We start from the raw sequence: 26,796 nt of genomic DNA, 5'->3' as shown, positions 1-26,796 counted from the left end.
TAAAAAATTAAATGAGATAACATATTTTAAGCATTTAACATCATGTCTGGTACATAGTAAAAACTCAAATGTAGCTATTTTTTTCTTTTATAATTTTAGGGGGTATTTCATAGCTATATGCTTTGCATGGGGACCATAGATGAAGTAAACTTCTCACTTACCACTCTAGAAAGATTCTTAAAAACTAGAGTTAAATGTCTTTGCTGTTTGCTTAAAAAGCAAGTAAAGTTTTACTAGTCTAGTGTGCCTCCTTTATATTTTAATTTTATTAAGAATTCCCCCAAATAATCCTGTATACAAAGCATGTGGGGTTGTCTTTTTTTTTTTCTTTTTTGTAATTATTACTTTGAAAAATTACAGTTCCTCATTTTTCTTGCTAACTTTTACTCTGCTAAAGCAGTATGCAAATAGGTAGAGATATATCTTTGTACATGAACATAGTTATATACATAGATGATATGTTTGCTTATATTCTTTTTGTAATTAAAATAGCATATTCACTCCCATTAATTTTAACATTTTTCTTTATTTAGAAACTTCCGTGCCATGAGTAAATCTATTTTCAGCAGTATAATGTTTTATTTGCATTTTTTAAACCCTCATTAAATTCTGAATTCAGTTGGTTCAAGACTTAGGACTTATTCATCTTTTCACCAACAGTATAATCCAGGGTCTATCATATAGTGGCTTTTCAATAATTTACTGTAGGATTAATGAAAAGAAAGGAAATTATAACAAGAAATCATTTCAGAACAAATATTTCTGAGTAGAAGTAATCATTCAGTGTAACCCAAAAAGTAACTGTCCAGTCTACCTGGAGGCAGAGCCAGGATTGTGGTTCATGTGTCTCTTTAGCACCCAGCATTCCAGATATTTTCAATAGAGCAATAAATAACAGCTTTCCTTTATTCACTCCCGGGCTCTAGGTTTGTGATGAAGCACCAGGGGGCGCTATATGTATGATCTGGAATATTTTTAGAATTAGAGCTCATTTCGAAGAGCAGTAGATTTTTATTTTCCACAGAGGCATGATTTTTAAGATATAAATTGTTCTAATTTATTGCTTAATAATCATTGGCTTTATTAAGTAGTGTCATAGTCTCATAATGTCACTTTTAATACTTTGAGTTACATATGAAATTCTTTGATTAGAAGGCAGCTAAAAAACTGCTTTGAGAACAAAGGAATGATAATTGTATTAGGGAATAATATACAAATAAATAGTATTTGTAGTAGTAGAAGCAGCAATAGCATTTATTACATTTTATTATATCCTGGATAATAATAAGTTAGGTGCTAGCAATATGCTGAAGAAACCAGGGTCTGGAGAAGTGCTTACACAGGGTCACATAATTTATGGTGATAATACAATTTAAAATCAGAAATAGTTTTATTTCCAAGTTTCAGAGAAGCTTTTTTATTTTAAAAATCTTAATCTACATAGAGTTGGCCTGGAGCCAAATGCTATTATGGATAAATATATGACTTTTTAAAATATGAGATGTAACCATGTGTTATTAACTACCTCTTTACCCTTGTCTAGAAGAAGCTCATGTTTCAAGTTGAGAGATTCATGTAATTGAGATATATTTTGATGAGAGTGATAGAATTATATACAATGGAAAACTAGTAGAACAAAATTAAATAAAGGAAGCTCAATTTCAGTGGCACTGTCTTACCCTGTTTTAATTATTAATAGAATTTCTAGAAGTAGATGAATATCCAGAACATATTAAAAATTTGGTGCAGAGAGAGAGAGAATTGGAAGAACAAGAAAAGAGGCAACGAGAAATCGAGCGTAACACATGCAAGGTTAGATTTTATAATTTTATTTTTAATTAAAAAGTGCTATTGCAGTTTGCTTAACTGCAATTCTCATAGCTAACTAATTGGGTTGATTCTGTAGACAACTATGCTATCATGATCATTAAGGAGTATAACCAACCATATTACTAAAGTAAGATAAGATTTTAGGTTATACATTAAAAAAAAACAATAACGTAGTAATAATACTTAGTGCTGGTGAGGTTACAATAAGATGAGCATTGTCACATTCTGCTACAAGAAGAATAAATTTGTAAAACTTTTCTGCATAGATATTGAGTGGAATTTATCAAATCTTAATGTAAATTTATATTATTTTATATATAATTCTCTTAAGGAAATAATACCTAATAAGATAATTGCAGATGCTGTAGAATTGTGACCTCAAGGATATTGATCACAGTATTTTCAAAACTAGGGAAAAATTGGAAACAACCTGAATGTATATCAGTAAGGGAATGATTATGTATAATATGATAGTATATGCTTAAAAAGAAACATATACTTGTTAAAATTAATGTCTTTCAATTTTTAATAATATTAAATATAATCACTATCAGTTATTAAGTGAGAAAAAGAGACACCAGAGAGAATGATCCCAATGTATGTTTTTTTTAAAAAATTGTAGTTTTTTACTATTAGGAAAAAATGCTATCTAAAAAAGAATTAAGCTTTGACTCATGACCTGCTGAGTTATGATGGTATTTTACAATTTCTAGATAAAACTGTTCTGTTTGCATCCTGTGAAACAAGTCATGATGGAAAATAAATTGGAGGTTCATAAGGATAAGACATTAAAAGAAGCAGTAGAAATGGCTTACAAGGTAAGTTTAATTGTACTGTTAGCATTTAATTATTGATATCTTAGATAATAGTGTTAACATATTTTCCAAAATTTTTATTATAGTCAATAGTAGTATAAGCACTTGCAATCACACTGGTAGTCCATTTAAATCTTTGAAACATAGTTGTTTTTGAGAAAGTCTCACAAAAATATTTATTTATTCTTTACATGATTTTGAGTCCATCTAGAGTTTAGAATGTTAACTTTTTTAAAACAAAAAATGTCTTTAAAATATATTAGTGCATAGGTTGTATGATTTGAGGGATAATGAAATGTGATTATTTAAAAACTAGAGGCCCAGTACATGAAACTCGTGCCCTCAGCGGGGAGAGTCCCTCAGCCTGGCCTGCGATCTCTCGAAATCCGGGAGCCCTCAGGGAAGTGAGCCTAAGCCATCAGTTGAACATCCTTAGTGCTGCCACAGAGGCAGGAGAGGCTCCCACCACCACCACTGCCACTGCTCTTGCCAGCCATGAGACCGGCTTCTGGCTGACCAGCACTCCCCCTGTGAGATGGGCCAAAACTGGCTCTCCGACATCCCCCGATGGGTCCCGGATTGTGAGAGGGTGCAGGCCAGGCCGAGGGATCCCACCAGTACACAATCGGGGCTGAGAAGAGATGCGGGGGTTTGGCCAGCCAGGGAGGAACCACAGGAGGGCTCCAGGGCGTGTCCAGCCTGTCTCGCTCAGTCCCAATCGGCTGGACCCCAGCAGCAAGCTACCTACCAGTGGAGCGTCTGCTCCCTGCTGGTCAGTGCACGGCATAGCGACTGGTCTACCAGTCAAATGTCTGCCCCCCTGATGGTCAGTGCATGTCATAGTGAACGGTTGAGCAGCCTTAGCATATCATTAGCATATTAGCCTTGATTGGTTGAACGGCCAACTGGTCAACCAGACATTTAGCATATTAGGCTTTTATTATATAGGACTAGAGGCCCGATGCACAAATTCGTGCACCAGTGGGTAGTCCCTCTGCCTGGCCTGCAGGATCAGGCCGAAACCAGCTCTCTGACATCCCCCAAGGGGTCCCGGATTGCGAGAGGGCACAATCCAGGCCGAGGGACCCCGCCAGTGCATGATTGGGGATGCAGGAGGTTGGCCAGCTGGGGAGGGACCTTAGGAGGGCTCCAGGGCGTCTCCGGCCCATCTAGCTCAGTCCCTCCCTGCTGGCCCTCAGCAGCAAGCTAACCTGGTCAGAGCACCTGCCCCCTGGTGGTCAGTGAATGTCATAGCAAGCGGTTGAGCGGCCTTAGCATATCATTAGTATATTACACTTTGATTGGTTGAACAACCAACAGGTTGACCAGACATTTAGCATATTAGGCTTTTATTATATAGGACTGGAGGCCCAGTGCACGAAATTTGTGCACTCGGCGGGGGTGGGGGGTGGTCCTTCAGCCTGGCCTGCACCCTCTAACAGTCCAGGTGCCCTGCGATTGATCGCCCTGCAGAGGGAGGCTCCCCCACCGCTGCTGGGCGGTGGCCTGGGCCTCCCTCTGCGGGGCGATGGTGGGGCCCCCCAGACCGATCGCATTACACCTGCCTTGGCAGTCAGTGCTGGGTTGCTGTAGCGCCCACAGCAGTGGCAGTCAGTGCTAGGTCACTGTGGCAACCGCAGTCAGTGCTGGTTTGCCATGGCGCCCGTGACCCAGGAGGGACCGAGAGGTCAGCAGTTCAGCCTGCCCAGTCCCCGCCCACCTGAGCCTGCTGCACACACAGCCTGGCATTTGGTCGTCCGTTTGGTCGTTTTGGAGGTTACGGACCCTGGCTCGCTATATATTAGGATAGTGTTTAACTTGTGTCTTTAACTTTGATTTCTTTGAGCTTTGATGCAAGTCACAAACATGGATTTTATTGTCTGTTAGGACCTATTAAGAGATGTTGTAAAAGAGAGCTGTAAATGTGAGTATAATTACACATCAGACTAAAATATTTTTTTGGGGGGGCGGTTTCTTTTAGATGATGGATTTGGAAGAGGTAATACCTGTGGATTGTTGTCGCCTTGTTAAATATGATGAGTTTCATGATTATCTTGAAAGATCATATGAAGGGGAAGAAGACACACCAATGGGACTTCTACTAGGTGGAGTCAAGTCAACATATATGTTTGATCTGCTGTTGGAGACAAGAAAACCTGATCAAGTTTTTCAATCTTATAAACCTGGGGGTAAGGAATTTTGCAGTATTTTGAGTAGTACTGGACTTAAATTTTTCATAAAGTTTTTTGTTTATAGAAATAAATTTAATTTTTTATGTTCTTAAAAATATTTTATATGTTCTTAAAATAAATGAGATAGGTTGGGAAGTAGTCAGCATAAAGCGAGGGATTAAATTATTGATTGCTTTCAAGAAGATAGACACAAAATTAAAAAAAAAAAAATTAAACTTCTGGTTTACTGTGTCCAGTGGGATTTTTCTTTTTCAGTATTGAATAGTCCTCCCTTCCCCCATCCCTATTTACCAAGAAGACCCTGGACCAAAAAATGTTTATTTCCATAAAGTCTTACAGGTAGAGTGTTTTTTAGAGTCTCCTTGAAAAGGTGGTTTCATAATCAATCATTGTCAACATTTTTTTAAATATATTTTTATTGATTTCAGAGCGGAAGGGAGAGAGAGAGAGATAGAAACATCAATGATGAGAAAGCATCATTCATCGGCTGTCTCCTACATGCCCCCTACTGAGGATCAAGCTAGCAACCTGGGCATGTGCCCTGACCAGGAATTGAACCTAGACCTCCTTAGGTTGGCGGTCAACCACTGAGCCACACCAGCTGGGCACTGCCAACATGTTTTATTTTTCTCCATCCTCGTCATTTCTGCAAGTCCCGGGGACTTCAGTGCTCAACCTCTGAGCCACACTGGCCAGGCTAGCTAATTGCCTTTATCTATAGATATAGGTGTAGATATAGATATAGATATAGATATAGGTATAGGTATAGGTATAGGTATAGATATAGATATAGATATAGATATAGATATAGATAGATATAGGTATAGATATAGAAGCCTAAGTGACCGAACGACCTGTCGCTATGATGCGCATTGACCACCAGGGGGCAGACACTCAAAGCAGGAGCTGCCCTCTGGTGGTCAGTGTGCTCCTACAGCCAACCTCCAGCGGCCCCTCCCCCTGGCCAACTTCCCACAGCCCTAATCAGCCTGATCACCAGCCAGACTGAGGGACCCCACCCGTGCACGAATTCGTGCACTGGGCCTCTAGTTCATTAATAATCAAGACTTCAGAATATTTTATCAGATTTAGATTAGCAACATGGGAAAAATTGAGGATTGACATAAACTACATACAAGAGATTAAATCACTTAAGCTAGAGAATAACTATCTTAAATGTACTGTTTGAAGATCATTTATTTTTCTGATGATTAAAAGTTTAGTTATATGTGATCTGAAAACAGAAGCAGAGAAGATGGGATTAAATTGTAATATGAAGCCGAAACCGGTTTGGCTCAGTGGATAGAGCGTCGGCCTGCAGACTGAAAGGTCCCAGGTTCGATTCCGGTCAAGGGCATGTACCTGGGTTTCGGGCACATCCCCAGTAGGAGATGTGCAGGAGGCAGCTGGTTGATGTTTCTCTCTCATCGATGTTTCTAACTCTCTATCTCTCTCCCTTCCTCTCTGTAAAAAATCAATAAAAATATATTTTAAAAAAATTGTAATATGAAGAATTTAAGTGAAAAAAAAACTTTTAAACCAAAACAGTTTTTCTGTAGGACTTTTTCATAGGATATAGAAAATACTATTTGATTATAGACAAGGTCTTGAATGGTTTAATGAAGGTTGTTCACAGCAAGTAGGTCTGCTGTGTCCCCTTTACTATTTGTTTTGCATTTTCTAGTTATTTATATTTATTTAGTGTTGTGGTTTGGGTCTGTATTTTGGAATTTTGGGTATATACTTTACTTAATAAATTTGACAGTGTTGTTATGTTTTATAAGGAAACAAAGCATGTATTTTTAAAAACCACATTTTTACTTTTGTCATTTTTTAAAAGAGATCTAGAACTTTTATTAGGCTCTTTTCTATATCTTTTTATATGTTTGCTTGTAAAGTGACAAATTGTGAAAGAAGTTTTAACATGTGTTATACATGTATAACATTTACATCTACCATTTTGATAACTAGAACAAATGTTATCTTTACCATCTATTAGAAACATAGTAAAAATTCATTATTCATGTGAAATACATTTTTAAAAATAACCTCCACTTATGTTTTATTTTTTCCAAATGTGACAGAAGTGATGGTGAAAGTTCATGTTGTTGATCTAAAGGCAGAATGTGTAGCTGCACCTGTCACTGTTCGTGCTTACTTAAATCAAACAGTTACAGAGTTCAAACAACTTATTTCAAAGGTAAGTTTTAAAATTGGTTAGTGACTGTTGTTGAGTGCTTGCTCTGTACAGAGCACTTTGTGATATAGTTATGAGTAAGATATAGGAATCAGTATTTACTTTAGGGAACCAGTATTTATAGCTAGGAGACAACTATAGTTAGGACAGAGGGACACTTCAAATAGAAAAAACAGATTGACCAAAGTATCGAGGTAAGAAAGTGTGAGGCAAGTATGTAAACAATGACATGTGTGTTTGGATGGATCATTGTAAAATACATGCCTAAAAATGTAAGTTCAGTTATTTCATGCAGGGTTTTTATTTTTTAATTTTTTAAATATATATATATATTTTTTAATTAAATCTTTATGGTTCAGATTATTACAGTTGTTCCTCTTTTTTCCCCCATAGCTCCCCTCAACCCGGTTCCCACCCCACCCTCTGCCCTTACTTTCCCCACTGTCCTCATCCATAGGTGTACGATTTTTATTCAGTCTCTTCCTGCACCCCCCCACACCCCTCTCAAGTCTCCTGTACTCTATCGACCACTGAGCACACAAACACGGGCAAAATTTTGCAGGGTTTCTAAACTCCAAGTTAAGATCCCTTGGTGTAGTGGAAATTGTATAGCAGTCACAAGTGAAGAAGTTGAGTTCAGTTTTCAGTCATTCATCTTATATTAACCTTGTCTTTTATTTCACCTAGGGTTTCTTTTAACAGGTTGTTGTAAATGTTAATTAAACAAACAAGTGCTTTGTGAAAAAAAATTGTAAAGTTATATATAAAAGCTGGATTTTAAATATTATGTTAAAAAAACAATGACTTCTAACATTTTGTCAGAGTAACAAAGAAAACCAATCATATTGTAAAGCCATATTTAATTATTAAATTGCTCATAAAAGACTACATTACTGTAATTGCTCTGTATTATAGTTTAATCTAAAGTATAAGTACTGAAGTAGAATACAAAAGAAACACACAACATTCCTTTTCCTTAAGAAGCTAATAATTTGCTGGGGAAAAATATGTTTATAGAGGATAAAGCAGTCATAAAACATTGTGCCAAGAAATACAGTGTTTAAACTAGACTGCCTAAGAATTGTTAGCATTTGTTGTATTGAAAACCAGTTATATTTTTTTAAATGTAAATTATTTTGATCTGTTCATTTTATGTGAGATTCATAAAATAACATCAAAAATTAAGGATATGGAATTCTAAAATAACTTTAAATTTTACCTAATTTATTAAATCTCATTTTACACAGAAAAAAATTGATTTAGTAAAACTATTAACTATTCACAGAATAGAAAAGAACCCATCAAAAGTCAAGAAGTCGAACAAGCCATAGCTGGTTTGGCTCAGTGGATAGAGCTTTGGCTTGTGGACTGAAGGGTCCCAGGTTCCATTCCAGTCAAGGGCACATGCCCGGGTTGCAGGCTCAATCCCCAGTAGGGGGCGTGCAGGAGGCAGCCAATCAATGATTCTCTCTCTTCATTGATGTTTCTCTCTCTCTCCCTCTCCCTTCCTTGCCGGGAACCAGTTCCAGCATGTCATAATTTCAAGAGTTTCATCAAAAGGTTGATGAGACTTGGGAACTCAACAGGGTTGAGTCATACATAGTCACCTGTTGGGAATGGCTAAAGGCATTTCCCCAAACCTGAATAGGAAACTGATTGTGGCTGCCAGACAGTTAAAGGACATCTTAATCTACATGTTATTGCCTCCTACTGGCCAAACAACTGAACAGCCATAGGCTAATTCCCCCAAACTGACAATGTTTCTGTACCTTTTGAAACCTTACCCTTTGAAGTGTATTATCTCCACCTTGCCTTAGGACAAATTGTGTTAATAAAAGCAAGGGTCCTAGACAAGGAGGGAGTCTTCAGTTCCTTTAGCTGAAGGTCCTCTGACCCCCAATGCCTTTCAAAATTATATTTCGTCTCTGGACTCTTTATTAGTCTCTGGATTCCTATGTCATCTACGCACAGCGCCTTTTCCAGATTCCTGAACCCTTCTTGATGCTGGGATAAGAACCCTGGCACTTCCTGTCTGAAATCAATAAAAATATATTTAAAAAAAAAAAGTTAAACAAAAAAGGTGTTGAATTTACATCAGCTCTCAAAGAGTCAGTTATTTTATTTCTTGGGAATCAATTTTCTTTATTTACTTAGAGTTTGAGAGAAATAGAATTTTTAGTGAAAAATCATTAACCTTTAAAATAGTTTCAGAGCATGCATTTATAAGGTATCCTTTGTTCTCCTAATTTATAGACTAATTAATGGATGAGACTAGTAATTTTCCATAGATTCTTTTAAAAGATGGTAATATCTACCAAGATTATTTTTCTCGTAATTTTTTTCTGCTGTTTTTAAGAACTCAGCATTGTCTTGTTTTCTCATATTTATAGTTAAGCAGAAAGAGTATTTTTTTAATTAAATTGCTTTCATTATAGGCTATCCATTTACCTGCTGAAACAATGAGAATAGTTCTGGAACGCAGCTACAATGATTTGCGTCTTCTCACTGTGCCTAGTAAAACCCTGAAGGCCGAAGGTTTTTTTAGAAGTAACAAGGTACCTCTTATTTTTTCATTATTATTTTTTATACTGGTAATAGCAAATGAAATTAAGTTTTAATATTATAAGCTCAACCTCTAGTGATATCCTTTGTAGTCAGGTCAGATCTGACTTCTTTCTGTCCTTTGAATTAGTCTTGCTGATTCTCCTTTTTGCCTCGATCATGAGCTTCGCCCACCTGGAATGTTCTTTCTCTTCTCCCTACACTTTTTCAAGCCCCCGATTATTTCTGCCTCTTTGATGAAGCCTTCATGACTATTTTTGTCCACAATGATTATGTCCTCTGAATTTTATTCATTCTTGAGCTTCTCCCATAAAGTAGTACATACTTCATTGTGAAAGTCAGAGGCATGCCTAGTATAGAGAAAATAATCATATTGGCTTCACTCTTTGCTTACTCATTTATCTCTGTTAAAAATGAGAAAGTTCATATTGATGCTTTTGTTTCATCTCTTGATGTCACTCTGCATTTCATTATTTATCATTTTTCCTATGTATTTGTTTCTAATGCCATTGGTTTTCTCTGGATAAATTGTATTCAAGTTTCCTTGTTTGTCATTTTTATTTATCACCTTTTTCAGGCTCATTTTTCTTGATTTTTTTTTATCTCATTTAACCATTTTTAGTATTATTGATTAACCCAATTGTAATTCTTATTTACCTGTATTTTCTTTTAATACTTTTGTGTGGTGTATTTGTGTGTAACATTAAAAGTTCTAATCTACCTTAATATTGGTTTAGGGTAAGGAGTGGGAGAGATCTATTTTTCTTTTCTTTAAATGGTTAACTGTTAGTCCTGATGTGTAACATTTATTGAGTAATAGTTATATTTTTATGCAAAACTCAAAACACTATTCATAATTGCCAATTTATATATGTGCATTTCATTTTCTAAGCTTTACTATGGAAAATTTCAAGCATACATAAAAGTAGAGAGAATAGTGTAATGAACCCCAGGTACTCATCATCTAGCTTCTATAATTATCAATTTTCATTTCATCTATATTCAACTACCTACTTCTTCCAGATTATTTAAAAAATATCTCTAGCATCATATCATTTCACCTAAGTAATCCAAACATATATCTTTAAAAGATGAGAACTCTTTTTAAAAACATAACTATAATTACATTATTACACCTAAAAAATTAACAGAAATGTCTTAATATCAACCAATATATATCTAGTAAGTATTCAAATTTCCCTGATTATCTTATAGCAATTTTTTTTCAATAGGATTTGTCTGTTCAAATCAGGATTCAAATAAAGTTCATAATATCTCTCTCAAGTCTATTTTTATTGTTTCCTTGCAATTAATTTGCTATAGAATCAAATCATTTGTCGATTAGATTTTTTTTCTGTAATCTGGATTTTGGCCTTGCATTCCCAAGATATCTTGATACATGTTCCTCTATCTATATTCATGCTAAGCTTTGATTTCCTAAAGAGCAAGATATGGATACAGAAATTTCCTGAAAATGGACAACCCAATAAATAAGATACCTGCATGTGTGTGTCCATCTCTTAGCACAGTTTTATAGCTAATTGTAAATACATATGAACAATATTTATTTTGTATAATCCCAAAAACCATGCATATGTCTTTTAGAAGCATTATCATCCCAAAATGTATCACTTATTATGTATGCACTGTCTGGTATTGACATGATATGATGAATGAGAATGTCACTAAAATTAATGATGCATTATAACTAATGATGCAGTATAACTCTTTTGACTTACTATTTAGGTGTTTGTTGAAAGTTCTGAAACTTTGGATTACCAGATGGCCTTTACCGATTCTCATTTGTGGAAACTCCTGGATCGGCATGCAAATACAATCAGATTATTTGTTTTGCTACCTGAGCAATCCCCAGGATCTTATTCCAAAAGGACAGCATACCAGAAAGCGGGGGGTGATTCTGGTAATGTGGATGATGATTGTGAAAGAGTCAAAGGACCTGTGGGGAACCTAAAGTCTGTGGAAGCTATTCTAGAAGAAAGCACTGAGAAACTCAAAAGCTTGTCACTGCAGCAGCAGCAAGATGGAGATAATGGGGACAGCAGCAAAAGTACTGAGACGAGTGACTTTGAAAACATTGAATCACCTCTTAATGAGAGAGACTCTTCTACATCGGTGGATAATAGAGAACTCGAACAGCATCTTCAGACGTCTGATCCTGAAAATTTTCAGTCTGAAGAACGATCAGACTCGGATGTGAATAATGACCGGAGTACAAGTTCAGTGGACAGTGATATTCTTAGCTCTAGTCATAGCAGTGACACTTTGTGCAATGCAGATAATGCTCAAATCCCTTTGGCTAATGGACTTGACACTCATAGCATCACGAGTAGTAGAAGAACTAAAGCAAATGAAGGAAAAAAAGAGACATGGGATACAGCAGAAGAAGACTCTGGAACTGATAGTGAATATGACGAAAGTGGCAAGAGTAGGGGAGAAATACAGTACATGTATTTCAAAGCGGAACCGTATGCTACAGATGAAGGTTCTGGGGAAGGACATAAATGTATGTACTTAAAAAGGAAAAAGATCCTTTAAACAGTATCAGTTTATACTCAGTGTATTTAAACTTTTAGTTTAAAAAATCAGCTAAGAGTTAGGTACTTTGTTCTAAGACCACCTGTAACTTCCTGGATTATAAGACTATTCCTATCACCTTAGTTTTCACTTTCGATGCAGTTATAGTGAACAGGGAACAGCATTCTTAGACCTGTGAAACACATTAGACCTTTGACAGTAATGATGTCAGAACTCTGGTAAGATGTTATTTTTAAAAAAGAATATTTTAAAATGGAAATAACTATGATAAAAATACTAAATAAAGCATTATGAAATAGTTTACAAAGTAAATAATATACAAAAAAATAAAAAGGACACTTTAGAAAATGCTTTACTCAAATGTACTCAATGCCCAGAAAAATGTTTGTTTCTCTTCCTTTCCTCCATCCCCCAATGCAAACAACTCCCCTCCAACACCCTAAATGGTACATAACTAATTGAAAAAGTCAGAGAAAGGAAAGGTGCTTTTGTTTTTTTAACTAAGTAAGTCCAAATAACACTGGAAACATGACATTTACACATACAACTTGCAGAAACTGAAGTGAGAAAATGTGAATTGGTGGGCCTAAATGGAGACAGAGAAACTCTATTATAATAATGCTTTAAATTTCTATGGAGTTTTTTTCCTCTCGTAAGGCTCATTGACTTACATTATTTCATTTAGTTCTCATTAGCTGCATAAAATTGATGTAGATGCTTTTCACTGATGAGGAAACTGGCTCAAATAGGTTAAATAGTTTGCCTGAAGTCACAGAGCTAGTAGGTCACACTACTGGGATCAAATTCGGGTTTTCTGATTGTAAGCCTAGTGTGTCTTCTACCACCTCGTAACTACTACCACTGCTCCTTACTTTCCTAACGTCATAGTAAAAAAATTAGCCAGTAGCTACTGTGCTTTTTTACCATTTTCAACCCTGCAAGAGCATTGGTGAAATTAAAACTAGTTTCTCTTTAGGCAAAGGTTAGAAATTGTGGGGAAGCACGGGAGAGGCAGTTACTATATATCTGGCACTGTGCTCAAAGCATGATAACGATACTACCTCATTGAATTCACTGTAAAGCTATGAGGTAGGTACTATTATCATCTATTATTATCTTTATTTTTCAAATGAAGAAATGGTGGTACGGAGGCTGACAGCTTGCTCCATATCAAGGAAGCAGAAGAGATAGGGTTGGAACCCAGCCAGAGCCCACACTTTACTGTGTAGAACTAGAAATATGCCTATTTGGAAAGAATTCCTGGACATGTGTGTTGGATTCAACAGCTGAAATAAGCACTTAAATATATCAGAACATTTAAAGCTGTCAGATTAACCTATCATATACTCAGTGTCCATGTATTTTATCCATCTAATGTTTTATATTAGCTAAAAGTCAAATAATTGAAAAGGGTGCTTTTTCCTGCTTACAGTACAATAAAAAGTATACGATCTGTTCTATTTGTATCCTGAGAGGTTACTTTTACAGTTTTGTTTATGTTTTGTTTTTTGTGTGCTTAGGGTTGATGGTGCATGTTGATAAAAGAATTACCCTGGCTGCTTTCAAACAACATTTAGAGCCCTTTGTTGGAGTTTTGTCCTCTCACTTCAAGGTCTTTCGAGTATATGCCAGCAATCAAGAGTTTGAGAGCGTCCGACTGAATGAGACACTTTCATCATTTTCAGAGGACAATAAGGTTGATTAAAATAATTTTCAATAATAAGAGTATTTTAAATGATAGAAAAGAAAACATCTTGTACTACATCCAAGTAAGGTGAACTAGACACCCTAAATGGATAATTTGATGTTTAGTGGTTATTTGTTGTTGGGTGCTTTTTCATTCATCTAAATGTTAAATATTAACTGTGTCAGTTACTGTTCTAGGTGCTGGGGAATCAGAGGTAAAAGATATATCTGTTCTCAGAGCCCATTATCTAGAGAATTTGGGAAAACAAGCTAAACAGTGGGTGAGAATGGATTGTTTGTTCTGCTGAGAAAGTACATCTAAAACATGTTTTTAATTTATAGATTACAATTAGACTGGGGAGAGCACTTAAAAAAGGAGAATACAGAGTTAAAGTGTACCAGCTCCTGGTCAATGAACAAGAGGTAAGTAATACACTTAAGAGCAAGATAAGGTCACTTTTATTAGTTATTAAAAACATACAATGCAGAAATTTTATTACTAGTCATTTCTTTTTATCTCTCTAAAGCAGAAGCGGGCAGACTTTTTCTAGGATGTCTTTTAGTTGTGCAGGCCATACTGCCTCTGTCGTAGCTACTCAGTTCTGCCATTGTAGCACGAAAGCAGACATAGACTATATGTAAAACCAATGCAAGTGGCTCTGTCCCACTAAATTTTTTTTTTTTTAATATATTTTATTGATTTTTCACAGAGAGGAAGGGAGAGAGATAGTCAGAAACATCGATGAGAGAGAAACATCGACCAGCTGCCTCCTGCACATCCCCCACTGGGGATGTGCCCGCAACCCAGGCACATGCCCTTGACCGGAATCGAACCCGGGACCCTTCAGTCCTTAGGCCGACGCCCCATCCACTGAGCCAAACCGGCTTCGGCCCACTAAAATTTTTTTTATAAAAGCAGGCAGGGGATGAATGTTGCTGTCAGGTCATTTTTTTGTTGTGCCTCTGCTCTGAAGTGTTGCTACGAACGTTGGAGTGAGGCAAAAATTTCCTGCTTTTCAAAGAGTATTTTGTTTTCTGGGAATGCTTGTATAATGCTACAGGTGGATAGCACTTTACCTGTAGAGTTTATAGGTTCTTTTTGTGTTCAGAGCATCATTTTATATTTAACAAGCATTGACCTAGTATTTATTATGCACTCTAAGGGCTTACAAGTATTAACAAGTATTAAATCTTTTAAGTCTGTAACCACTATATGTTATTCCCATATTATAGATGAAGAAATAGAGGCAGAGAAGTTGAGTAACTTGCAAAAAGTCATAAAACTTGCAAGTGGTGGATTAAGGTTCTAACCAGGCTATGTTTTTAGGGAGTAATCAATAAAATATTTTAGTTCCTATAATACATAACCAGAAAAATAAGGCAAAGATCCTATTTTCATGATGTTTATATCTTATTGGGGACCTAGACAAATGTGAAAAATACATAAGAGGATAAATTTTTCATGAAATAACTTTATTCATTCAACAAACATTTTATTGGGCACCAACCATATCTCTTACATGTGATCCATTACAATCATTTTGACTTATATGTTTCTTCCAAATTCGGGTCTTGTGGATATTATATGTCTCTTTTGAGACAATTAATGAATGTTACTTGGAGAATTAGTATGTATTTCTCTTATTTTAGTCCATAAAGTGATTCTTTTTACATTCAAAATTATCATCACTTTAATACAAAAAGGGAAATATGAATTTGTTATTTTAATCTTTACAGTGACTTAGTGAGGAAGATACTGTCCCCAGTTTTATAGATGAGAACTCTGAGACACAGGAATATTAAGTAAATTTACTCAAGATAACTAAGTTAATAACTAGTGGAGCCAAGATTTGAACCTAGGAAGATATCTTAGACACCTAAACTGAGGCCCATAATTGTCACAGTATAAAGTGTAAATAAAATGTCTTGTTAATCTTATTTTAATGTATAACTCAAGCTCTAATTATTTATGTTTCTAGCCATGCAAGTTTCTGCTAGATGCTGTGTTTGCTAAAGGAATGACTGTACGGCAATCAAAAGAGGAATTAATTCCTCAACTCAGGGAGCAATGTGGTTTAGAGCTCAGTATTGACAGGTAAAGTAAAAACACAGTGTAATTAGTGACTTGAAGAAAGAACGTGTGTCAAATTATATGGATTGGTGTGATTTTCTAAAATTAGAAGAATTAAAAATTCCTATAGTATTCAGAATTTTAGCACTGCAAATTAGTTTAATAGAACTAAGCAAAAGTGCTAGAGTTGTATTTAAATTTCCTCTGTAGAATACTACTAAATCTGAAGTATTGGGAGCATTTTATTTTATTTTCCCCAAATTTTAATAAATAACCATTTGACTTAAGCATAATTAATTTTCCTTGATGTCAGATTTATGTCATTTTTTAAAATTAAGAATTTCAAATTATAGTACTTTAAAATGTCTTATCACATTTGTAGGTTTCGTCTAAGGAAAAAAACATGGAAGAATCCTGGCACTGTCTTTTTGGATTACCATATATATGAAGAAGATATTAATATTTCCAGCAACTGGGAGGTTTTCCTTGAAGTTCTTGATGGTATTACCAATATTTTTGTGGGGGGAAAATCACTTGGAAATACTCTATAATTAATAGAAGGCTATAGTTTTTTTAATCAAATAATGAGTTCTTCTATCTTTTCTCTAGCTCCCATTTGCCTTTTAAATGTTCCCTTTGTACTCTGATTTTTTAAAATATTCCTTCTTACAGGGAAGTTGCAATTCCAAGATCGTATTTTTAGTACTTTTTATAGAAAATGTTAAAAATATTTTCTTAGCCATGTTTGTTATTTAGTTTCTTTTTTCGTTATGGCTTATTTTGTTTTGATAATTCATCAGAGATTTAGAGGAAAATGACCTGTTTCCTAGGCTTTCTTAATAAAGTACCACAAAGGGGGTGGTTTAAACAACAGAAATGTACTGCCTCCCAGTTTTGGAGGCTGGAAGTCCGAGATCAAGGTGTCAGTAGCGTTGGTTCTTTCTGAGGGCGAATTTGTTCCATGCTTCTTTCCTAGCTTATGGCTATTTGCTGGTAGTCTTTGGTGTTCCTTGCCTTGTAGATGTATCATTCTCATCTCTGCCTTCGTCTTCACATGATGTTCTCCCTGTGGGCTTATTTATCTCTACCAAAATTTCCCTATAGTATAAAGACACTAGTCACTTTAAGGCTTACACTAATGATCTGAATTTAACTTGATTACCTCTGTAATGACCCTAGTTCCAAATAAGGTCACATTCTGAGATACTGGGGTATTAAGACTTCGGTAAGTATTTGGGAGGGGGGCCAATTCAACCCATAACAGTTACCTAGAGGAGGTACTTATGTTTGTCATACCTCCTGGTGTTATCAACATTGGTATATTTAAAGTATTATTTTTCAGAGGAAGTAGTGGGAGGAAAGTTGGCTTTTAGGAGATTATATCAAGAGAAGCAACGGGTTTTCTATATATATTCTTTTGTGACTTCGCTATCACTTAGAAAGATTTTAATTTCCTTTGTTTTCCCATAGAAATTAAAATATAAGTTCTGAATGTTTCTATATATGATTGTGATAGTTTTCAGAAGGCTCAGTAATACTAACACTTCACCTATTTCAGGTCTAATTTGGTTTAAATTTTAATGGTTGAAATTTTGATTAAATGACAAGTTATGGGGAGATCAGGAAAAATCAGGATACTGTATGCTGTTGCGTGTAAGGAAGTGTTTCAGGATGTTATTTCTTCTCTGAGTGTCTGGGGCCTTAGAGAATAATTTCCGTGTCTGGGTAGGCCAGGAAGAGATCATGAAGAATGCAGAAGTCACCCTTCCTAGGAAGGATTGATTATGTATTAGCAAAGATGGGTTAGCCAGAAAATGTTACTGAACGGTGGGTGCCTGCATCAGTATCATTCCAATATATATTTTAGCATCAAATAGTTGGGTAAGAAGTAAGTCGTAGAATTAAATCTAAGAAGCATTTATTGACCTGTAATTTGCCACGCATTGCTAATCCTTGGTGCTACAAAAATGAATAAGCAACTAGTGATTGCCTTCCAGATGTACATAGTCTGTGGGTGAACCAGAACTTGAAACCTGTAATTCCAAAATGATAGGTACTAAGGACCAAATCAATACAATTTGTTCTTATATGTACAGAGAGAAAGGTAACAATTGAGGTGGGTTTTGAGAAAACGGTAAATTTTGGGGGTATAAATTTAAAGAGAAGAAGTAATGACAGCTTGAGTAAATAAAGGAGGTAGAGTGAAGATGATGTGATTACGATTTCAGATTGTGGATAGTAGCCAATAGAGAAGCAAAGATCGGAGAACCAGAGAAGAGAGTAATTGGTAGAGCAGTGCTCAGCAGGAGTCAGGAGAGAATGGAATTAGGAATACTGGTGGAACCAGAGCTTGCAGAAGAGTTAGGAATTATCTTCTGAGACTGGAGGGGAGAATAAATATTTCATTCTCAAACACTCCTGGGGATAATTGGTTTCTTTTATGCCCACTTTGTAAGAGTAACACTTGAAGTAAATCCTTTTGTTTAGTCAGGCATAGGAAAAGTCAAATTAGAAACTCTAGAGAAAATACTGTGCTAGCCTAATCTTGTACGTTCATAGGGGTGGAGAAGATGAAATCCATGTCACAGCTTGCAGTTTTGTCAAGACGGTGGAGGCCCTCTGAGATGAAGTTGGATCCCTTCCAGGAGGTTGTGTTGGAAAGCAGTAGTGTTGATGAGTTGCGAGAGAAGGTAAGTTCATTTTTAACAAAATGAGTTAGTATACATTTTGTATTTTCTCTATATTGCCTAAGAGGTATCCTAGGAAGTGAATGCCAGATACTGACACAGCAACCTTTCTTTCTTTGTCTCTGTCACATTTTATGACACCTTGAATCACACATTCTAGTTGTTTCTTAAGGCTCCCGATGCCTTGAAAAATAACATTGGCTTCTGACCATTCAGAAATGGACCCTCACTTTCTGTTATTTCTATCAACTTTGTCCTAAGTCAGTGGTTCTCAACCTTCTGGCCCTTTAAATACAGTTCCTCATGTTGTGACCCAACCATAAAATTATTTTTGTTGCTACTTCATAACTGTAATGTTGCTACTGTTATGAATCGTAATGTAAATATCTGATATGCAGGATGGTCTTAGGCAATGCCTGTGAAAATGTCGTTCGACCGCTAAAGGGGTCTCGACCCACAGGTTGAGAACCGCTGTCCTAAGTAGTTAGGATTAGTTAGAAATTACCAGAGTAAATTGCTGTATGTATTAAAAAAAAAAAAAAAAAAGAAAAGAAAAAGAAGAGGGAGGTAAAATTTGGTAGAGAATCTAGATGAAAGTCTCTTTTGAATGTAATTTATTTTTTTATATCTATTTTTATTGATTTCAGAGAGGGAGAGAGAGATAGAAACATCAATGATGAAAGAGAATCATTGATTGGCTGCCTCCTGCACACCCCATACTGGGGATCAAGCCTGCAATCCAGGCATCTGCCCTGACTGGGAATTGAACTGTGACCTCCTAGTTCACAGGTTGATGCTCAACCAGTCATGCAGCCAGGCTGAATTTTTTATTTTAAAGGTGAGAGTTCTAAGGATCTCTGGGAAAAGAGTGAATTATTTAGAAGCAATACTAGGACAACTGGCATTTGGGGGAAAAAATGATTTTGATACTTTACACTAAACACAAAAGTAAATCATAAATGTATTAAATTTATATTAAAAAGTTAATAAAGTGATAAATATACCAGATGAAAATATTTTTATAATCCTGGAGAGGGAAAGATATTTATAAGCATAATACAAAAAGCTAAAAAAAAAAAAAGATATATAAAAGTTAAATCTTCTGCACAGCCAAAAAAATTTTTTAAACAACTGATAAACAAAGTTAAAATATAAGAAAGGAAAAAAATATTTGAAACATAATATATGAAACATTATGTTCATAATTTATAAGGAGCCCACTACATTAATAAGAAAAAGATGAATAATCTAATTTTAAAATGGCAAAGTACATGAATAGGCAATTTGTTGAAGAAATACAAATTAAAACAACAGCATTTTCACTTCTTATAATTGATGAAAATTTAGAAAGTCGGTGAATACCTAAAGTCATCAAGGTAACAGGAAATATTGTACACCTTTGATAAGTGGTTAAATTGACATAATTTTTTTCACGGTTCAGTTGGGCATGATCAACATTCCACATGTGCAGTTCCACATCTAAGAATTCAGTTCAAAAATATTTGTAGAAATAGGTCAGGATATTCATGGAAGTGTATAGTATAGCAGTGTAACTGGGAAAAATTTAAAATAGGCTCAATGTCCACGTCAGTTGGAAATAAAATAGTTCAACTGTTGACGAGAATGCGATTATTCCATATCCTATTCTTATAATAGAATAATTGTTCTTATAAAGTAAATGTATTATATAGATATGTTTTATAAATAAAGTTTTACGTATTAGAAATTTTTTTTTATATAGTTTATATATGCAAAGGAAAAGGCCTAGAAGGAATATGCTAAATTTATATTTCTAGGACATGGCATTTGCAGAGCAGATAGACAAAATAATTTCACTTTCTCCTTTTTTTCTAATTTTTTTATATCACATGTATATTACTTTTTTTGAAAAAAATCCAGCTATTTCTATGTTTGTTGGATGAAAGGAAAATAACTTTTTAAAGTAAATTTATATTTTAAATGAACTCATATGATGTTTTCTTTTATAGCTTTGTGAAATCAGTGGAATTCCTTTGGAAGATATTGAATTTGCTAAGGTAAAGCCCTGAGAATGTTTGCATTGGGTGACTAGTTGGCATTAAACATGGTTAATGGCCTGGTTTGTTCCTTCATTCTCCTTAGGGTAGAGGAACCTTTCCCTGCGATATTTCTGTCCTTGATATTCATCAGGATTTGGATTGGAATCCTAAAGTTTCTACCCTGAATGTCTGGCCTCTTTATATCTGCGATGATGGTGCAGTCATATTTTATAGGTAACATGCACAATGTTTTTGTTATTTCTAGTGATATAACATTTTTGTTTTGCATAAATGTCATTTATAGAAATATAATGAGAGAGCCACACATTTCATTTTTGAAATTTTTCTAGTTGCCATATTTTAAAAAATAAAAAGAAACAGATGAAATTAATTTTAATAAAATATTTTTAACCCTGTATGTCCAAAATATTATGATTACAACATGTAATCAATATAAAGTCATTTGTGAGGTATTTTATGCTGTTTTCTTGTAGTAAGTCTTAGAAATACTGTGTATATGCTATACTTCCAGCACATTTTAATTTTGATCAGGCACATCTACAAGCAATCAATAGGTACATGTGCTTATTAGCTGACATGTTGGACAACACAGATGTAGAGGACAAAGGAGTCATTGGAGCTTGGCAGATACAGGTTTAAATTTAGCTTTGTTATTTATCTAACTCCTCATCTGTAAAGTGGTGACAGATTTTATGAGAATTAGAACTATTATTACATTTTTGAAAACTGGCACAGTGCTTGTTATTAAATAGATGTTCAGAAATGATAGCTTTTATTCTAATAACATGGAAATTGTGCCAGTTTTAGAAGTGAGTGCTATACTAATAAACACATTAGAAATCTACAACATCTTAGTATATGAGATTAATTTCATTGGTGACAGCAGATTTCACTTTCTCACTAAGGAGCATTATAGTATTCAAGCATAAATTAATAGAGGCAGGTGGCTATACTGGCCTAATGTGTCACTAATATTTTAAATGTAGGGATAAAACAGAAGAATTAATGGAGTTGACAGATGAGCAAAGAAATGAACTGATGAAAAAAGAAAGCAGTCGACTCCAGAAGACGGGACATCGAGTAACATACTCACCTCGGAAAGAGAAAGCACTAAAAATATATCTGGATGGAGCACCAAATAAAGATCTGACTCAAGACTGACTCTGCTAGTGTAGCATTTTCCCTGGGGGATTTGGTTTTAATTAGATGGTTCACTGCTACTGTGTAGTGCCATTATGGCAGGACATGGTTAGGGGTAACCCCGTGACACCAGCACTGATTGGACTGCCCTTCACCAATCAGAAGCTCAGTGCCCAGTGGGCCACTGTTTTGACTTGGAATCATGTTGTGCACTATAGTCAAATGTACTGTAAAGTGAAAAGGGATGTGCAAAAAAATAAAAACAAAAACAAAACCTGCTACTAGAAAAGGGGAAAGGGGAATGAGTAAATGTCTTTTTGCGGACAAATGTGCACATAGCTGCTAGTAAAACTAGCCTCAAACAGGATGCTCATAGCTTAATAATAAAAGCTGTGCAAAGGCCATGAATGAATGAATTTTCTGTTTATTTCACTGATACACACATTACCTCATTGACAATTTGTAAGTAAATTCAACGTGTGTTGACTCTTGGAAAGCAGCAAAAATAGCTGAAGAAGGAAATTCTTAGAACCAGCCGTAACCCAGTAAAGAATTGTGAAGTTGTGTTTTCTTGTTTCATTTTTTGCGAAGTATAAAGAACATTATTCTGGAACACCAAAACATTTCCCTTAGACTGCTCCCAGCAGATGGCAGCTCAAATTGCTGAATATTGTAATTATAACTGTACTTAAGTTATGGATGTAGACAATACATTTCACTCGTTCATTCAGCATGTAAATATAATTGATCCTATTGAGTTATCCTAATTGCAGTTCACCTATTTCCCGTGGTTGTTCTTTTCACATGTCATTCATGATGTACATTTGTGTACATTGAGAAGTATAGCAGTCTGTAAATGTACTCCTCGGTGAGGTTCCTCAGTGCTGGGTCCCATACGGTTGTATTTGCCCTTGTTAATGAGGTTTTTCTGTTCAGTGGCTTCAGTTTTATTTCTTTTTGTACATTACTTTTGAAAATATACTTCAAGTTTGAATCTTCCAGAACCCTTGTAAATCCCACTTTAATTTTTGGAGTTGATTTGTAGTTACACGTAGTTTGACTTTGGGGAAATGTCTTAACATCGTGTTGAATAAACTTGCTAGCAAGTCAGGTCATAGCACAGGCTGATGCAGTCAACATGATTTCATTGCAGAGTCGATTAGAGTTGGCAAGTTTTTGCTTTGCTAAATACAACTATTCAGTGAACACAATTATACGTACATTTTGAAAATGCCATCTAATTTATAAAAATCAATAAAAAGGTTTTGGTAAAACTTTTTCATGCCAGATGCTGTTTACAACAATGAACATGCCAATAAAACATTTGTTCATTCTGTTGTGTTATTTTAGTCATTCAACTTTTATGGATGAAGAATCTGGGTTAAGAATAGATTTGTTTTCTTTAAATATAACATTTTGTAATGTGTACTGAATAATTATCTCATTTCTATGATAAGGTATGTTTACAGTAAAGTTCCCATAAGAGATGAAAAGATGTTAATATTTAACTTTGGAGGATCCTGTCAATATCTGCAGTTTGAATATAATGACTTAATATAATATAGCTTAAAAGTCTCTTGGCATCCACAAGGATAAAAATCTTTTCTAAGGTATTTTTCTGGCTAATTTTTATTCCGTATAAACTATATAGCATTCTGATTACTTTGAAGTAGTGTTCCGGGTTTGCATTATTGGAATTGACAGTTGTCTCACAGGAAAACTGGGAATGTGGTGGTGAGTTGTCTCTCAGGATCACGGACTTTCTTTGGTCCATACAGGCCTGCTTACTTTGGACATGGGGTTAATAAATGGGGTTTCTGATTTCAGGGACTGACTGGAGCAGGGGAGACTGATTTGTAAACAAAACTGACTGTGAGCTTGTTTGATTTGGTTTCGTTTAGTGTTCCTAAAAGAGTAAATGGTAAAATTCTTCTCATTCTGTGCCTTCTGCCCTGATTTTTTATTTGTGTTTGCTACTTTTAATTGCAGGCATATCACAAATACCAAGAGTAAAGAAAATTTCATTATAGAAAATTTCTTTTTCAGTGCCCAATAGAGTGAAAACACAATGTTGCACTTAGTAATTTCAATAAAGGGGGTGGTAAACTTTTCAAAATGAACTTGGGATAGGAACAGTAATTTGTGTAAGGGTATAAGGGAGATAAACGTGTGTCACACCCGCCCCCCCCCCCCCCGCCCCCCCCATTCAAACGATCAAGTGAGCACCTCTGTAGCCAAGAGGCAGAGCATTAACTGTGGACCAACTGCCCACGCCGGGCAGGTCTGGAGCCTGGTTCGCCTGCTGAGTCTCCTGAGGCTGAGACAGGTCACAGGCAGTAAACTGACCCTGCTTCCACAGGCCACACTGAGGTTTCAAAGCACTTTTACTGTGCGGCAGATGGGTTTGTGTCAGCCAGGACGCCCGTGAGAACCAGGCACCGACATTTCTGAGGCAGATGTTGAAGGCGAGGGGTACATTCTGGCCAAAGGAGGAAAAGCTATGGTTTCAGGACCATGCTGTGGTTATCTGCTCTGTACAGAAGTTTGCTAAAAGTCCACTTCAGAAACTATGGAAGTGAAAAGACGATGGGATAAAAATGGTGAGTGAAGGAGGATCTACAATAGAATTCTACAATAGAATGTTCGGTGATCTCTTTTGTACTGTAATGGAAAATACTTTAAAATTCTGAGAGAGCAGGATGAACCTGTGCCACAGCTAGAAAATGGTCAAGTAGCTATTGGTTACCAGGCTGCACTGTTAGGAATGGCTTTGCGACACATCTCTAGGCCAAGAGAGAAGGAGAGAGCTACAGGCTTACAGTGTGGCCTGAGTTAAATGAGTGCACTAAATCGAAGTGACCTGTGAATGTATGGAATACAATAAAGTCTTTTATTCTGGTTCATTTGGCTACTGAAGTTCTCCCTCTGAATTTTGTTCTGCATCGAGACCCTACCCAGCTTTTTTGTGCTTATGACTTGCAAATTGTAGTCTAGAGTGCATGTAATAGAGGCGAATCTGAATTAGCAAGTTTTTTGTTTGCTAAATAAAACTCCATCTAAACAATTCTGTGTAGTTTTTGAAAAACAAATCAATACTTTAGTCACTAGCCAACAGGCCATAAATTCTTAAATGCAAAATAGTGTGTGTGTATAGTCTTGGGGGGGAGGGGGTGGTGTTTAAATCAGGTTTATAAAGGAGTTTGTTGTCCAAATAAAGCTTGTAACCAACTAGACTTAAGAGTACATGAAATCATGTCCCTTCAGTGTCATTCACCTGGGGAAGCAAGGTGCTGTGGTCATGTGGTTAGGTACAGTTTTCATTTTCAAAACTTGGCTTTGAGAAACACTCGAGAATACTGGACACAACCAAGAATGTATTAAAGCAAGTGTGAGCATTTAGAAAAGAATGCAGCAGTCAGTAGGGGCGAGCAAGGAGGGCAGACAACACTGGGGCAGAATGCTCGCTCCCTCCTGTCTGCAAGAGACCCTGGCCTTCCGACTGGACATGGCTGAGGAGTCACCCCTCCCCAGAGAATTACTAGTGGGCCCTGTGGCCTGGCCTGAGAGGTGGGGACCATACTCATGTGCTTTCCCTGCTCCCAGCCTGCTCCTTCCCCTGTCCAGAGGGCTCTTAGTTTTCTGCCTCTGATAATGCTGAAGGAACCCGTTTAATTAAGGAGTATCAACTTGAGATACAAATATGCAGTGTAACTGCCAGCCCTGTGTGCTCTGTCAAATGCAGTTTCCCACTGAAGTTGCTGTCATCCAGCTTAGTGCAGTCCTGTAACTTTTAAGTCACTTGGCATTATTAAAACAATCTGATCTTAGTAGTCATTCGATTTAAAGCACCCCCACCACCAAGCACAGCGCCCCTCCTTGGAGCCCCCTGCTTGGAGAGGAAAGGAGGGGGGCCAGTGCTCCGCTCCTGCACCAACTCAGACAGGAGGAGGGTAAAGACATCCCCTCACACTGCGGCCTCCTCTTGGTCATAGTGAGGATCCTGTCTATTCATTCACTGTGAAGAGGTGCTCAGCAGGTCCTACCAGACAAGGACTCAATTCCAAACAGCACTGGAGTTTATGAAACGACTTGCCAACCTCCTGCAGGCACGAGGCCTTCCTGTGAAATATGTACTATTTGTCCCATGCTGCCCTGGTCCTCACTGAGCCTTTCACCCTTATTCCATCTTCCATCCCTCCCTCTCGGGATGAGTGCTCTTAGAGTCTCTCATTTTTGCCTCTGTTCCACTCTGCGTAGCTGCTCCAGCACGCCACCTCTCGCCCCTGGTGCTGCTCTGGTCAAGTGGCAAGTCAGGACCTGCAGCTTCTGCACTGCCACCCCCACTCTCCCCCAATGTGTCAGTAGCTCCTGTACACATTTCGTGCTTCTCTTGAGTTTAGCTAAAGGAAGAAGTCTAATTCCCCTCCTTCTTGGGAGTTTGAGGGAAATAGCCTGTTTTTGACACACTAACTCCCCCAGCAGGGATTTCTTACCCCCTTTCCGGTCTATCCACAGCACAGTTGTGCTGCTGCTGAAATGCACCTCAGCAAGACCTGCATAGAGGGACCTGCTCCACAGCTGTTGGCCTCTGAACTTCGAAACCCAGTCTAGCAATCAAAGTCATCTCAGAATAATCGAGTTACGTTTCTAAAGGCGATAGACCACAGGAACACTTAATGCCCCTTTTCTGATCCCACCCCACACCACAGGATTCTCTTTTTTAAAAATATATTTTTATTGATTTCAGAGAGGAAGGGAGAGGGAGAGAGAGAAATGATGAGAGAGAATCACTGATCGGCTGCCTCCTGTATGCCCAAAACTGGGGATCAAGCCTGCAACCCGGGCATGTGCCCTGACCTGGAATCAAACCATGACCTGGTTCATAGGTTGATGCTCAACCACTGAGCCACTCAGGCCAGGCCCCTTGCTTCTCTAACTCTCATCTTTCTGCCCTGTATCCCTTTCTACTAACTGTGTCAAAAACCTAAAGAACCAGGCTCATGAGGCAGGAAAAGCCAGAC

General features: G+C 36.6%; 1 protein-coding gene across 2 annotated transcripts in view; it reads left to right on the top strand.

Moving 5' to 3' along the window:
• Positions 1 to 24,687, top strand: part of USP47 (ubiquitin specific peptidase 47) — a 101,637-nt gene extending 76,950 nt beyond the window's left edge. For both annotated transcript variants that reach the window (XM_070425288.1, XM_070425287.1), the window contains 14 exons: positions 1,700 to 1,812; positions 2,544 to 2,648; positions 4,627 to 4,834; positions 6,922 to 7,037; positions 9,470 to 9,589; positions 11,343 to 12,120; positions 13,673 to 13,848; positions 14,181 to 14,261; positions 15,818 to 15,933; positions 16,292 to 16,410; positions 18,469 to 18,599; positions 20,585 to 20,632; positions 20,718 to 20,848; positions 21,622 to 24,687. In XM_070425288.1, the coding sequence (XP_070281389.1) occupies positions 1,700 to 1,812; positions 2,544 to 2,648; positions 4,627 to 4,834; positions 6,922 to 7,037; positions 9,470 to 9,589; positions 11,343 to 12,120; positions 13,673 to 13,848; positions 14,181 to 14,261; positions 15,818 to 15,933; positions 16,292 to 16,410; positions 18,469 to 18,599; positions 20,585 to 20,632; positions 20,718 to 20,848; positions 21,622 to 21,796 (2,417 nt within the window). In that variant the 3' untranslated portion in view covers positions 21,797 to 24,687. The remainder of the gene's footprint in view (positions 1 to 1,699; positions 1,813 to 2,543; positions 2,649 to 4,626; positions 4,835 to 6,921; positions 7,038 to 9,469; positions 9,590 to 11,342; positions 12,121 to 13,672; positions 13,849 to 14,180; positions 14,262 to 15,817; positions 15,934 to 16,291; positions 16,411 to 18,468; positions 18,600 to 20,584; positions 20,633 to 20,717; positions 20,849 to 21,621) is intronic.
• Positions 24,688 to 26,796: the final 2,109 nt, after the last annotated feature.

This window comes from Myotis yumanensis, unplaced genomic scaffold, assembly GCF_028538775.1.
Source record: "Myotis yumanensis isolate MYYU_CA2020_CCGP unplaced genomic scaffold, mMyoYum1.0.hap1 SCAF_10, whole genome shotgun sequence".
Taxonomy (NCBI): Eukaryota; Metazoa; Chordata; class Mammalia; order Chiroptera; family Vespertilionidae; genus Myotis; species Myotis yumanensis.
The sequence above is the reverse complement of the archived record's forward strand: the minus strand, read 5'-3'. Positions and strand labels throughout refer to the sequence as shown.